The following is a 15,019-nucleotide window of genomic DNA, read 5'->3' as shown; positions in this document are numbered from 1 at the left end:
AGGAAATGGAATACCACAATCTCAACACACGATGTAATCAAATGCCTAGACCTAAGCAACACAAGACAAAGTTTTATTTATTCCACTAGCAGGACTAAATTTGCTACAAGCAGGAGTCAGATTTGAAAACAAACTTCCAAAATGCAATAAGAATTAGACAGCAATAACAAATTATTCAAGAAAACCATTTTTGTTGTTTAAGAGCATTATACACAGTGAACGAACTCATAGTATATAATTATTTGTAAATCTCTACGGTTATTGTTATCCAATTTATATTATGTTATATTTAAACACGTTTTGGACTTATTAAAAAATAAACACAAGGTTAGTTGTGAAAGAAAGCAAATGTATTAACATAAAAAGAGGTTTATTTGTTTACAAGTAAAGTTAAACCATTTTTCTTAGAAGATGGTTAATCTTGTCCTCCCTGCAACCAAAGTCACCTCCTTCTACGTAGTGAGTTGTCTTCTTCCGCCATCCTCCTGTTGGTGTGTTCAGCTGTAGACAGACAGTAACGTAATGTTAATGTACGATTTCTTTACTGTGAGTGCTAGTGGAGAACTGGGTCACAACAATTTCACTATCTATCAATGACATTGAACTTATTCTCATTACTTGACATAAACACACACAAATGATTAAACAGAATTTGAGAGTAAATAGATTTAATTATATAACTGTAATGTACTAAGGTTCTTTGTCTAATTAAATTGTAATTAAGAAATGGAGGATATTCAACATTGGTCTTGAGATAAAATGGGTTTTTACTACAATGAGCATAGCAATAAAATTAAGTCTAATTTTTCATCCAATTGCTTAAGTACCATAAATTTAATCTTTTCATGGCTATTATTTTGTATTTGTGGCTGGTTTTCATGAAATGTATACCATATAAATGTATTTATGTATAAATAATTATATAACTTAAAACTGATATAACATGAAATCCAAAAGTTAAATGGCTCCTGATTACATAAAAACTCAATATCATTACGTTAGAATTCCTATTCTGCTGTAGTCATTATTGAAGCTTCGAAATAGCAATTAAAATTTTCAATTTAAAACATCTATAATAGTTTAATTACATTTACTATTGATAATGTTTGATTTAATTGACAAATAATAAGATTTTTGGAAATTTGCCATCGTTTAATGTTTAAAAACTGACCAGCTCTCGGTCTGACATCAGGCATCATAGTGTAGTATTTACATAAATAAATAAAAGAAAAAGTATTAATATTATCTGCAGATTAATACTGAGTATTTAATTTTTGTCACCTGAAGAAAAGGATAGATTCCAATCCTCAAAAGTAGTGTTCCATATTCTTGTTACATTTAACGATGCAAATATCTTAAATCCTGTTATACATCCATACTGAATAATTTTTGTCACCTGAAGAAAAGGATAGATTCCAATCCTCAAAAGTAGTGTTCCATATTCTTGTTACATTTAACGATGCAAATATCTTAAATCCTGTTATACATCCATACTGAATAATTTTTGTCACCTGAAGAAAAGGATAGATTCCAATCCTCAAAAGTAGTGTTCCATATTCTTGTTACATTTAACGATGCAAATATCTTAAATCCTGTTATACATCCATACTGAATAATTTTTGTCACCTGAAGAAAAGGATAGATTCCAATCCTCAAAAGTAGTGTTCCATATTCTTGTTACATTTAACGATGCAAATATCTTAAATCCTGTTATACATCCATACTGAATAATTTTTGTCACCTGAAGAAAAGGATAGATTCCAATCCTCAAAAGTAGTGTTCCATATTCTTGTTACATTTAACGATGCAAATATCTTAAATCCTGTTATACATCCATACTGAATAATTTTTGTCACCTGAAGAAAAGGATAGATTCCAATCCTCAAAAGTAGTGTTCCATATTCTTGTTACATTTAACGATGCAAATATCTTAAATCCTGTTATACATCCATACTGAATTAATTTTTGTCTCAGAAAATAAAAGAAAGTATTGTAAATCGAATCCCTAAACGGATAAGTAGTACGCTATGATACAAGACAAATAAACTTACCTTAAACGGCCAGAGGAAGTTGGATGCATACTTGAAGTTGGGTCCAACGGTGAAGATTTCATGGATCAAGTCTTCAACACAGATTATGTCGGATCTTTCTACAACAAAGATTATAATAGTTTAGCTTTTTTTCGGAATTCACAACAGTCGTATGTTTAACTGCAGGAGAACAATATCATAATTAACAATGCTGTAAATACTTTAATCAAAACTTTGTAACAACTAGATAAATTTATTAAAATTGTGGACTTTAATTACTCTACATGCAAAAATAATTGTTAAAATGTGCAACTTTAAAACTATTAAATCAATTCAAATTGAAACGTTAAAGCACTAAAAGATTTTCCTACAATGGAAAGAAGTATAACAAACACAAGGAAATTTATTTAAATGAATAAAAAAAATAGTGGCAAAATTCAAGTGACCTAATTAAGAACTCTTTAGATAGATAGTACAGTTTACTAACTCAGCTTCTTCTCAATGATTGTGTTAGAGGTGATAGGGATGCGCTGCAACTTGATCTTGGCGAATCCACGTTTGTAGATGAGATCTCGAACACTCTTCAGGTTGGGGTATCCCCAAGTGATGTAGGGTTCGCAGATTCTCAACATATTGATTGTGGCCTGAGAAAAAAATTTTTTTGTTAGAGCCATTTAAAAATAATACATTAATTTAACCTATATAAATTAAATAATGGTATAGTTTCAATTCTATTCTTCCAAATAATGTTCCTTGATTCCCAGTTGCAATTAAATTACAGATCAATATCTTGAGAGTGAGAGGAATTCAATAGGTTTTTTTTTGTATAATCTGAAATTGAAAAAGTCTTGTAATTTACATTTAATTAATCATTAATATAAATATTCCCTGCCATACCAACTGAACCACAATCAACAGTAACAATTACATTAACAACTTCAAAAATGCAATTTACAAAACTAGAAAACAATGTTATGACTAAATTTTGTTTATGATTAAAAAGTAATGAAAAAAAAATACTATAACATTTATTAACTTTTAGCCAAGTTTCCTTTAATTTCGGAATTTCCATCTGACGATTAAGTAATTTGTTTTAAAAAACTTTCCATTTGTATCTTTTGTGACACACACTGATAATATAATATTACTCTTTCAAATCATCCATAGTCCATAATAAACTGTAATATTATGCTGGATAGATTTCATAAGTTGTTTACAAAACCTTCATCTTGTTATAATGATGAAGATAGAGAAATCAATAAAAAGACATTCATCATTTACTAACACAATACTTTGATGGTTTTTATCTAACATTATGAATTTATTTTGGATTAATCTATAGTAGAGACTTACCTTGTTAAGTTTAATAAATACGCCGTTGTTGATCTGCTTCAATCTGAAGAGCTGCAACACTTTGCGAACTTTTGGAGCGACTTGGTTCACACTAAAACCAAAAACAACAGTTTTTATTACTTTTTTTACACCAAACATACAAACTGATTGATCTTTATTAACACAAAAAAAAAAAACAGTAGCAGTCGTGGGACTGCCGATAGAAGTGAAAACGGAACTATTAAGTTGAGAGTAATTAACCCTGCAACTGGCTTTAAGCGATTATCGACGCATTAACTACAGTTTCAAAATGGCACTAAGCTATTTTCGACGCATTAACTATGTTGTAATATGATCTCTCACAGCAAGTCTATTTTTACTTAGTTTGAAGTAAAACATACGTAAATCTAAAGATAAAGATTCAAGGTTTCATATTATATCATAAAACGCTCTATAGTTAAGTTAAATCTTTCATTATAAAATTCGAAACTTGGATGTTTACATTTCCGATTGCCATTTGTTTGCGTAATTTCCGAACACGCTAAAATTACCGTATGTTTGTAAAAATTCCCTATCGTGAGTTTACGTTCTACACGATCGTAAGTGTCATCATTGAAAACAGTCTATTCTTGGCTTTCAGAAACATCTTTTCAATAGCCAGTAGGAAAATAAATGTTTATAAAATAAGCGTTTGAAAAGCTCGTGTTTTGTAAAATCCCAAAATGCCTAATGCGTCGAAAATAGCTTCATTAAATATTGTTATTTTTGTTACTTTATCGTTGTCTGGAAATAGTGAAAATCATATCAAAACAAAGAAGAAGAATTGTTCTAAGCAACAGTATAATAAACAACGAAGACTATGAACTAGTATTTTATTTTTGTTCTGTTGCGCAATCACCGACTCAGCCATTAGAGAAGAACAACGCATCGCATGGTTGCCGTGTTGATTTCTTTGTTGTTATTACACCATTGCCGGTATTAGTGTATTGCTTGCTATTTATTTGGATATTTTAGACTTTTCGTTATTTAGTATGTATAAATAAAAGTTTGTTTATTGTTTTTTTAATTAGTGAAGTGAAAAAATGTAGAGGTTAGGTTAAGTTTTAGCGAATAGGTTGGATTTTTGTGAAACTGAAAATAAATGTTCACGTAGGTTAAGTGTTTTTATTATTTTGTAGACAATTTAATTTTAATTAAAATTACATTTTGATTTAAATTTATGCAAAAGTATGTGTACTTTTTCTGAAGGTATTAGCGTTTTATTTCTATGACTATCGTGTGTTCTATTTTTTTAACAAAAAAATAATAAAGATAAAAATACATTGTTGTACATTTTTGTAAACTCCAATAAACGCACTATCTTTAATAAATAATATTTGGTTGAAAAGAAAATTGTTAGCTAAAAAAGTTAGGCATTTATATCGCAATTTTGACTTTTGTACAAATAAAAAAAAGTTTGTTGCCATATAAAAATATCTTATACAATGTAAACTTCTATAAATATCATATTTTTCTCTTCTACATATATTTATCTCTTAGAAAAAATATTTTTTCATCCAATAAATTCCAAAATGTCACAATGCTATACATAATAGTGCTATACAAACTTTTTTCAGATTTTGTAGTTCTTATAGATATATTATCCAAAAGTACCAATAAACTTCTTTTAGCTAAATATTTTTTTTTTTAATTTGTAATTGAGGTATATAAGCAAACTTTTGTATATTTTAGAATTATTCTAAAAACTTTCATATTACCTGAGAGGGTGCTGTACATTTTGAGAAAAATTTATTCTTTGCTAATATTTTTAACTTAATCTGTAAAAAAATAAAAATATATTAAATGATTCAATCTTTAGTATTTTTTTGGGAAACTGCATTTATTTCTAAAGAAACTGCATGTTTTTCAAATGTTTGTATCTTAAAAAATAGATGAGCAGTGATTAAAATACAAAACCCTTACAAAATCGCCAAAAAGTGCCTGCCATTTTGGGAAAAATGATGGCCAGTTCCAGGGTTAAAACTATATGCAAAAATTATATGAAATTTTTTATGTTTGATTTATTAGTTACATATGATGGGTTACACAAATCATGAACAAAATATAAATACAAAGTGGTTGAAAAAATAATTAATATACAAACAATATCTTAATAAAAACAATAAATGAACATATTTCATAAAATCTAAAATTATTATAACATTTTTTTAATTTTCCAATTTTAAAATCCACGAAAAAATACTATCAAATAACTAGAAATCTATTTTACCACGCTAGTAAGATAAATCTTATACCGTAATAATACTCATTTCATGATGAAGAGGTTAAATATTAAAAACATAATTAAAATGAATAATGCTAAATTTTAAATACAAATATTCGTACAAATATTAAAAATGTTTAAAAATATATTCGTTGTTTTCATTATTCATTTATCTGTATAAAAATATTAATATGTTTCATACTCACTTTTATACTGAAGTCAATGAATTTAAATTCAATAAATAAACAGTAATCCTTCAATTAAATAATTACAATAATAGTCAAATTAAAAATTCACTTAAATAAACAAAATCCAGTACACACAAGTTGAACTTCCCACGTGGTCAATTTAACTTTACTTATGTATTCTACACTCTAATACTTAATGTACAACGCGTCACATTTACAATTACAGATGTACTGCTACTATAACGTATTGTTGACGTGACTCACAAAATTATACTTATCCAAAAAGCGTCCAACGCGCACATAATACAGTCAGAAATAGTCGATGTATTAGTGTATACGTGTACACAGGCTACTGCGCGTGCGCTAGTCTGGCTCTCCATAGCTATAGATATACTATTATCATTAGCATGTCGGTGACGCGAACCGAGGATTTTACCCTCTACCAAAACGCTCAACGCGCCTAAAGAAGTTTTCACTTCAACAATGAAATGTAACTATGGATATTGTTATGTATTTAATTTTGCAATAGAATGAATTTTTAGCATGTCGGTGACGCGAACCGAGGATTTTACCCTCTACCAAAACGCTCAACGCGCCTAAAGAAGTTTTCACTTCAACAATTATTTATAAATTTACAAGTGTTATTGTTGATTTACTGTTGTTACTACATGTATTCACTTACTTATAGGCTACATTAATTAATTAAAACATCTCCTTTTTATTTTAGACTAAAATTGAGAATAAGATATAACTCTCCCTGTGATCATTTTAATGGTTATCAGCTAATTTTAATTAATTCATAATTTGTTAAGAGTTTGTTGTGAAGATATTCTATATTAAAATGTTTTTAGCGTGTGATTGTTCTTTATGTTTCTCTTTATTAATACGTTCACAAATACAGCTTTTATCCAGACTTTTTCATTTGTCATTGAATTTTTTAATAATGCCAAAAAACCTTAGTTGATTTTTTACATTAAACGTTTAAGTATATTGAGAAAAGTATGTACAATTCACAATTTTTCACAAAAAAATTATTTAAATATGTTTTTAACTTTTTTTGTGTACTCCACGGGGTACCCAATAAAATTAAAAAATAAATAAAACTTAAAAATTAAGCAATAGTGAGCAATAATATGAGGTATTTATTTAAGCACGGGATCAAATCTAAGAAACCAATAAAACATGTAAACAATAAACACGTGATAAGGAAATGCATAGCTACATGTACTCCATCGGGCATACGACGCGCTTTACGAAAGCCCGATGGGAGTTGTGAAAGATCATGTGTACCCGATGGAGTACACGTCATTGTGAACGTGTTCAGTGCTATAAACCATTTTCAAAGCCGTGTTCATTGTTATGTTTAGAGAAAAGCTCTTACTGCATGCTTTTTTTAATTAGATGGTGACATTTGCTCACTTTTCTCCTTGTATCTATTTTTAGTTGAGAACTGAGGAAATAGGTACCTATTCATTTGATTTTCAGATAGCTTACATTAAATATATGTAAAATACTAGATTAACAGTACATTTTTTAACATGAAGAATATACAAAAACTGGGAATAATATTAACTCATTTTTAAATAAAGATGAACATTCTACTATAAATCAATTACAGTAGAGTCCCGTTAATCCGACCTAATTGGGACCGAGCCCTATTCGGATTATGTGATTGTTCGGATTAGCCAGAATTACAGAAAAATACGGTTTTAAACTTGAGAATGGGTCTATTTTGTTATAGAATTATCAACATTGTTTATTAAAACATGTTTTCTGACAGTTGCATTGCATTTCTTGACAAATATACGTGTTTGCGAATACTAAGCACATTTACCGTATTTAGTGTGAGAGTTCTATTGTTAAGCAATGTGAGCGTACTGGATATTGTACGGGTCCACGCGTTCAATAGTTGTACGAAACTACGCGTCATCCAATAGACTCTCTTTAATGCGTCTTTTAACAATTAATATTGTACTCAATAATAATATCAGTACTGTACGTCCAATTTTTGTTTGGTTTCACTTCTTAATACAGTAATTTAACTCATACTTAACCTATAAATTTCAATTTGGTACTGTATTTAACTTCATTATTTATGTACTGTACCGTACACAATTTGTCTTAATAAAATACTGTACGTCTATTTAATTAAAGTTTTCTTTGTTTATGTACGAAATGATGCACCCATTTTCATTTTTTATGTAATTAGTTCCTATAACTGTTCATTATCGTTATAAATAATTCCTCCTGGACCTGTTCGGATTAACCGACGTTCGGATTACACGTGTTCGGATTAGCGGGACTCCACTGTATCTTCAAGAATCTTATTAAAGGTATAATTAGATTATCGAAAATAATGAAGTAGACTTGTTGATTTCAGAACTTACCCTCTAATTCGGATAACAAATGCAAGTTTGGCCTCTGCAGGAATATAATAATTTCCCTTGTGTTTGGCCTGACGTGCAAGTCTGATTTCATCACGCTCCTTGGTTCTGTACTCCTTAACATACTTCTCAGCACGTTTGAAAATTTCTTTCCTCTTCTTGAAAAGCTCCCCTCGTTTCTTGAATAAAACGGAAACATTAGCTCAAGCACATTTGCTTAAATATATAAAAATACAGATCACATAAAAATAAGATTAACCCTTCAAGTGATAATGGCCTTATATTCAGTGCCAACTAAAAAGTTTTTAAAGCGGCAGCAATGTATTTTCACAATACATTTATCCATTTTTCATTAGTTATGGTACATGAAGCAGTCAACAGAATCAATAATGTGATTTATATAACTGAAATTACAAAGTTGATGACTCCAGTTTATTTATTTTTTGTTTGTTTTGCCAGTGGAGATTTCATTGCTCTATTACTTTTTAAACTGAGTTGTCTTTTGCACCATCTTCTTATCTATATCTCAAGAAATCTTATCTTCAGTCAAGAAATTCCTAAGAGTATGTATGGGTAAATTTTAAAATTATTTACAATAAATGTACAAAAATTAAATTTTTAAGTTTTGAGTCATTAGTAACATCTGGACAATGTGTGTTTTCTTTTTAAGTTTGGTTGAAAGAGTTCAACAAGCCCAGCAGGTGTCACTTGGGTTTAATTTTACTTCTAAAATAAAATTAAAATATATCATCGGTTTCTCTTCGGAATAATGGCTCGATTTACATTCAAAGTAAAGCACAAAGAAAAAAATTAAAGAGCGTATTGGAGTGAAGTAGAAATAGTAACATTTAAAACTTTTAATTATTAGTTAGTTCAAAGTATTTTTGACATTTCATACTCCTCTGTAGAACCCTAGGTTTATTTCCTGCAACACTATTTAGTTTCTATGGATAATTAAGTATAAAATCTAATTAAACTACAACAGCAAGGAAAAATAAGTTGAAAAGTATATTAACATTTTACAGATTAAAGCTCTTTAAATTGTACAGATGTAACATCCATAAATAAAAAATGCCCCCCAACTAAGTTCTTTCCAAACATGAATATTTTAATAAATATTGAATTTGTGTGAAAAGAGATAATGATGCAAACTACCAAATAACAGCACTAAATTACATAGGCCTATATAATGTTTATACATTTCTGAGATGCAAGAAATAATAAGTATAAATATGTGCATCTATTAATTAATGAAAAAAAAAATTTCAACAGGTTTACATCGTAAGAAAAACTACCACATCAATAAAAACACAAAATAAGCTTGTCTTTTTATATTACAATGATTGTAATATACTTTAATATAGTTATTTAATGTACAATATACAAATGAAGTTGTATACTGCTTGCTGAAGTGCTAAATTTCTAGAACTACAGGTGACAGATCTGTAACCTTCTGCTAGTCTGGGGGACGTCACCGGAAATGTTGAAATCATTTTATAAAAAAAATTATTTTATGCATTTCTGAAGTGTATAGTAGTTTCACTAAGTGTTTTATTTTCTTAGAGAGAGAATTTATACCAATATCATAAATAAAACTATTATCTGCTCACTTTTCTACCCAACACAAAAGTTTTATAATTATGTACACCATTTTTGAAGTCTTATGACTACAACTTTAAAAACGTTTAGGCAACATATTAACTTGTTAACAGCTTGTTATATTTCTTCATGAGTGAAGTTGAAAATCTTTTACCTGAAACACACTAAGAAATTCAAAATACCATTTTGTGAAGCATAACATGTTGGAACAAAAATGCATACATCAAATTAAGCCTAGAATAGTTTAAATTACCTTTAAAGCAACCTTCAGTTTAATAGCTTTCTTGGCATCTCGGTTCTTGCGCCTCTTCAATACAGACTCTGGAACGGCAGGGAGTTTTTTACTCAAAGCCTTCTTTTTCCCAGCACCTGCAGGTTTCTTTGGTGCAGGATCAGCTGCTTTTGGAGCAGCAGTTGCCGGTTCCTTCTTCTTCCTTTATGAAAAACATTTGAAGTTATTAACCAACTATTCTTTTCAAATATCCACCTTACAATACAAACATTTTTATATTTGTTGAATTAACGGTTTCTTCAAAGATGCAGCTTACAATATAACATTATTTTTATTCTTATTTTCTAATTTGTCTTAAGTTAAATAAACTTCTAGTTTGTCTTATATCTTAAGTTTAAAATTGATGCTATTTATTTTTTGTGGTTTTATTTAACATTTATTTTGATAACTATTGGTTTCCATTTAAGTAAATTAGGTTTATGTTCAAGAAGTTTGAAGATTTCTGCATCAGTACATAAAGTTGTCAACTCAAGTAGGTAAGATTAAACTAGTTTTTTTTAACTACTTGAAAAACAGATTTCAGTGTTACATATTTGACAAAAACGTTTGAAGTTTCAAAGCTGTCTCTAAAGACAGTTGAATAAATTAACTTTTGAAGTTGAAACTTTAAAGAAAAGACAATTTATTTTAACTAACATGCGATTGAACTGAAATTGAAAACGTGTATTTTACTTATGGACATGACACTAATTAAGTATGGAAGTACAGTTGACACAAAATTGCTGTTTTAACCTTATTAATGACGTGTTATCACAAAAAAAGATTTTTATAGGATTTCAAACCAATATATAACTACATTATGTTTTAAACCAAATTAAAACCGTATATTAGTTAATTCATTCATTTTTTCAAATGTGTTTGGTAAAGCTTGGTAAAGTTCCTGAATGCACAGAAAAAAGAAGGATGCAGGCAATTTATCCCTCCTTATTATACAGGAGTACTAGCAGAGATAATTGTGTTGTGTGTGTTGAGTACTAGCAGAGGTGTTTGTTGTTATTATTATTGCTGTTGATAGGCATAATTTATTTCAATGTACAATTCTTTAATTTAGGGCATGAAGAGCATGGACTTGATTTAAGCATTAGTGTTGTAATTTTTGAGCATTTGTTAGCTAGTAAGAATAAAACTATTAGTTATATATGAATTGATATGTTACAATATAATTGGATAACTATCTGTATTGTAACATGTAAAATCTAAATAAATAAAAAAATAATGGAAATGGAGAATATTAGAGGCCCATATATAGGACAGAGGATTTGCAAAGTAACTTAAGTTCAAACTGGAAGCTACACTTGTTTACTACTGATAGAGGGTTTGCTACTTCATGGATCACCGCTTTCAAAAAAACCTTAGTGCATTTGCTTAGTTTAAAAAGAAATAAAGGGGAGACGTATTAAGCGGCCTACACTTGTTATTCTATTGTTTTATCGAACTATCCAATATATTATCCAAATTCGATATTATTATATATTGATTGTACAAAACAAGAATTATAATACATTAACAAGAATAATACATTACAATTTTTAATAACATAAATTTAATAATAACATTACAAAATAACAAATCCAACTATGGCCTAGGCCTACATATCAGAAAAAAGATTGCATTATTGACGATTATTGATATTTATAGATTGCAAGGATAGCACTTAGTAACCGCTTTTGTGAAGGCAGTAGCCAAACATACATGTACATCCAGAAATTCATCACATAATTTCCTCATATCCATAATCATTTCAAATTCTCAACAAATTTAGTTACTTCTTGCTGTTTACTGTTTACATAAAAAATGACAGCAATTAATAAGTGGGAATCATATGTTTTGTTACATGAACTGTAATATTGAATTATTACTTCGGATAAAAACAATCAAACCATTCAATAAAAACAACTGAATAAAGAGTGTATGCCGCTAATTAAAGTCTACCCAAAATAAATATCAATATGGGACAGCCTGCCAAAGCCAATTAAAAATCAAATGAAGAACCCATGTTTCTTTATAAAATTGTATGAAAAGGATTGTGGAAAACCTTTCATATTAAGTGGAGAAAATTAAAGAAATGTGCCATTGAAATACATTTTTGAAATCCTTAAAAACCCCCATATTACAATTATTAAAGACTGGATAACATCTTGTAATGCCATGAACATTTTAAACAGACTTTTTATGAGAAGTTTGTAGTCTTAGTTTTAAATAACCATAAGTGGTTAAGCAATAACTATCTATTTGGCTATGTTAATGTTGTTATTAGGAAAGCATTCAAACATCAGTTATTAAAATTGTAATGTACGACATTTTGTTATTACGCTAATGTGTTATTACTCAATTATTGTATATGATTATTTTTTAATATAGAAGTTAGATAATATATAGAATTGTTTGATAATAGCAACCGAATAATAAGTGTAGTCCACTTATTAAAGTCCCCCCCAATAATTTGATATAACGACTTGTTTATAATGGCAGCAGTATAATAAGCAGCCACAATGATAATTGAATCAACAATCAATTATAAATATCCAAACTATTAAATTTAAAAACATCTGACCTATTATAGATAGGCTATATTAATTGCCAGCAGTTTTTATTTACAGAATAACTATATTGCTCAAAATTAAGTTAATTTAACAAAACAAAATCTTGTTCGTGGTGAGTAATGACATCAGCAAGAACAATGATGATGAACAACTTACTGTCATTAATAATTCTGGCTCTTTTGTAATGAATTTAACAATAACATTACAAAACAAAAAACCCAACTATGGCCTAGACTTACATATCACAGAAACCTTCCAATATTTATAACATGACCAGCTTGATAGCAGTGAGTAACCGCTTTTGTGAAATGGAGGAAAGAATTCTACCCGTGGGTTCCCAGAAGCTAAACCTCCACGATGAGATTCAACATGTGTTGAATCTCATCGTACGAAATCTCTCATAATTTCTGAATATTCATTGTCATTTCCAAAGTCTCAAAATATTAGTTGCTTCTTGCTGTTTATTGTTTACATTAAAAAATACTGTAACTAATTAGTTGAAATTATATGGTAAGTTAAATAAATTGTAATATTAAATTATTCCTTCCCATTAAAACAATCAATCCATTCGATCCAACTAACCAAATAATGAGTCTACCCAACTATTCATTTGAAAAAAAAAAAAAAAAATTAAAACACTTAAAAGGTAACCGAACCAGTAAGTTATAGGGAGGCTGCTTATTGAAGACACCCATAATTTGGTTTCTCTAGTTTGGATAAATATATATACTGATGATTTGATTGTGCTGGTGACCTACTACAATTGTACTAGGCCTACAGTGTATACTATTTTAAGAAACTGTTACCCACAATAGTTAAAGGGAAGGGTACGAGAAGCGGACCCGGTCTTTTATATCGAAGAATGCAGTCTTCGATACCTAATATTCGCATCTCAAATCCTAGACTATCAATCGATATAAAAGTATCTATAGGCTAGTCCTCAATAACAATCACATGTTTTAAATTAAAATATGAATTTAATATTTACAGTGATCAAACAAATTAGGCCTAGGCTACTATAAAAAAAATTAGGAAAACTAAAGACGACCATATTTGCTCCTCTCACAGTTACAGTTGTTTCCTTTCTCCTAAATTTCACATACTGTAATGGGGTTTTCAGTACGAGTCCAACATGTTGAAGCCACAAAAACAATATATTTTATTTATGTCTTATCATCTTTCAAAGCAATGTCTTGTAGTTAGTTTTCTAAAATTGTCTGCAATTTTTAATAATTAAAATTACTTATGTAAAATTTAAATATTACCCTACGTGTATTATTTTAAAGTGTTTACAGCTGTTGATATTAGACTAATTAAGTTAATAATTCAAAATAATTAACCAATATCGATTGATTATATCGATGGTTATGATTAAGTAATATCGTTTGCCAATTTCGATATAAAAAACCGGGTCCGCTTATAGTACCTTACCCTAGTTAAACAACAATACAATGTCCATTCAACAAGAAACTGTATGGTTATATTATAGCTGAAAAAGGCCTAATATGCTACTGTAAAAACTTTAAAAAATTGCAAGAGAAATTTAGAATTGATGTTACAGAACATGCTTGCATGACAGCCTAAATAAAACCTAGGAATTTAAGAGTTGAACAAGTCCACAGCTCAAATCAGGACAAAGTTACATCAACTAAGATCAGATGTTTTTGTTCATGGTGTTTTTCCATTTATCAGAGAAAATGTGTGATTGGTGCCAAAAAGGCTGACCAAAACGAAACCTACATTACATTTCAATCTAAAGAGCATAGTGTTAGGTTATGACTACTATAGATTGATATATTTTGTATTCCTTGACCAATAGAAAATTTTAGTCCAAAATATATAGTTCAGAAGTGATTTATCATATGGACATTTGGAAATAATTAGTAAATTTACCTTAACTATTTAGATGAATTCAGATAATAATTATTAATACTTACGTATCGGCCATGGTCACGACAAAAGGAATGAGGAGGAATTAACAGGAAATATACGGCAAGGAAAGGAAGTATCACAGAATATACAAACCACAACCAAGTCAAAGGCGGATAAGGAAATTTTTTCTTTTGTTTATTACACACCACGTTGTTAAAAATTGTATACATAACAAAATTATGTTAAAAACTTTTTCGTAAAGAAATTAAAAACTCTTAAAGAAGTTGATGTACCATACGTTTACAAATAAAACTAACTATTTATACTGTGTAAATAAAACAAAACTATTACTTAACTTATCCTTAGTGCATTTTTAAATTGGTCCTCAGATATTGTAGTCAATCAAAAGCCCATCAATGGATTTTATGAAGGTCTGCATTGTAAAGAATTCATTTTGCTAAAATTAATAATATAGCATCCTATTAAAATGTTGTTTTATAATTTAAAAAGAACGTT

At 28.9% G+C, this 15,019-nt stretch overlaps 1 protein-coding gene across 1 annotated transcript; it reads right to left on the bottom strand.

Moving 5' to 3' along the window:
* Positions 1 to 353: 353 nt before the first annotated feature.
* Positions 354 to 14,672, bottom strand: LOC124361860 (60S ribosomal protein L7). Its single transcript, XM_046815899.1, has 7 exons — positions 14,569 to 14,672; positions 10,050 to 10,230; positions 8,201 to 8,376; positions 3,384 to 3,474; positions 2,518 to 2,674; positions 2,052 to 2,149; positions 354 to 501 (listed from the first exon to the last, which is right to left on the bottom strand). The coding sequence occupies exons 1-7, from the start codon at positions 14,577 to 14,579 to the stop codon at positions 391 to 393; spliced, it is 825 nt and encodes a 274-aa protein (XP_046671855.1). The 5' UTR covers positions 14,580 to 14,672; the 3' UTR covers positions 354 to 390.
* Positions 14,673 to 15,019: the final 347 nt, after the last annotated feature.

The sequence above is a fragment of the Homalodisca vitripennis genome, chromosome 5 (assembly GCF_021130785.1).
Source record: "Homalodisca vitripennis isolate AUS2020 chromosome 5, UT_GWSS_2.1, whole genome shotgun sequence".
Lineage (NCBI taxonomy): Eukaryota > Metazoa > Arthropoda > Insecta > Hemiptera > Cicadellidae > Homalodisca > Homalodisca vitripennis.
The sequence above is the reverse complement of the archived record's forward strand: the minus strand, read 5'-3'. Positions and strand labels throughout refer to the sequence as shown.

Excerpts from the sequence above, each read along its gene's own strand:
- LOC124361860 (XM_046815899.1), bottom strand. Across the intron at positions 8,377-10,049 it reads AACTGAAGGTTGCTTTAAAG|AAACGAGGGGAGCTTTTCAA; the intron begins GTAATTTAAACT and ends GTTTTATTCAAG. Across the intron at positions 2,150-2,517 it reads AATCATTGAGAAGAAGCTGA|AAAGATCCGACATAATCTGT; the intron begins GTTAGTAAACTG and ends TCTTTGTTGTAG.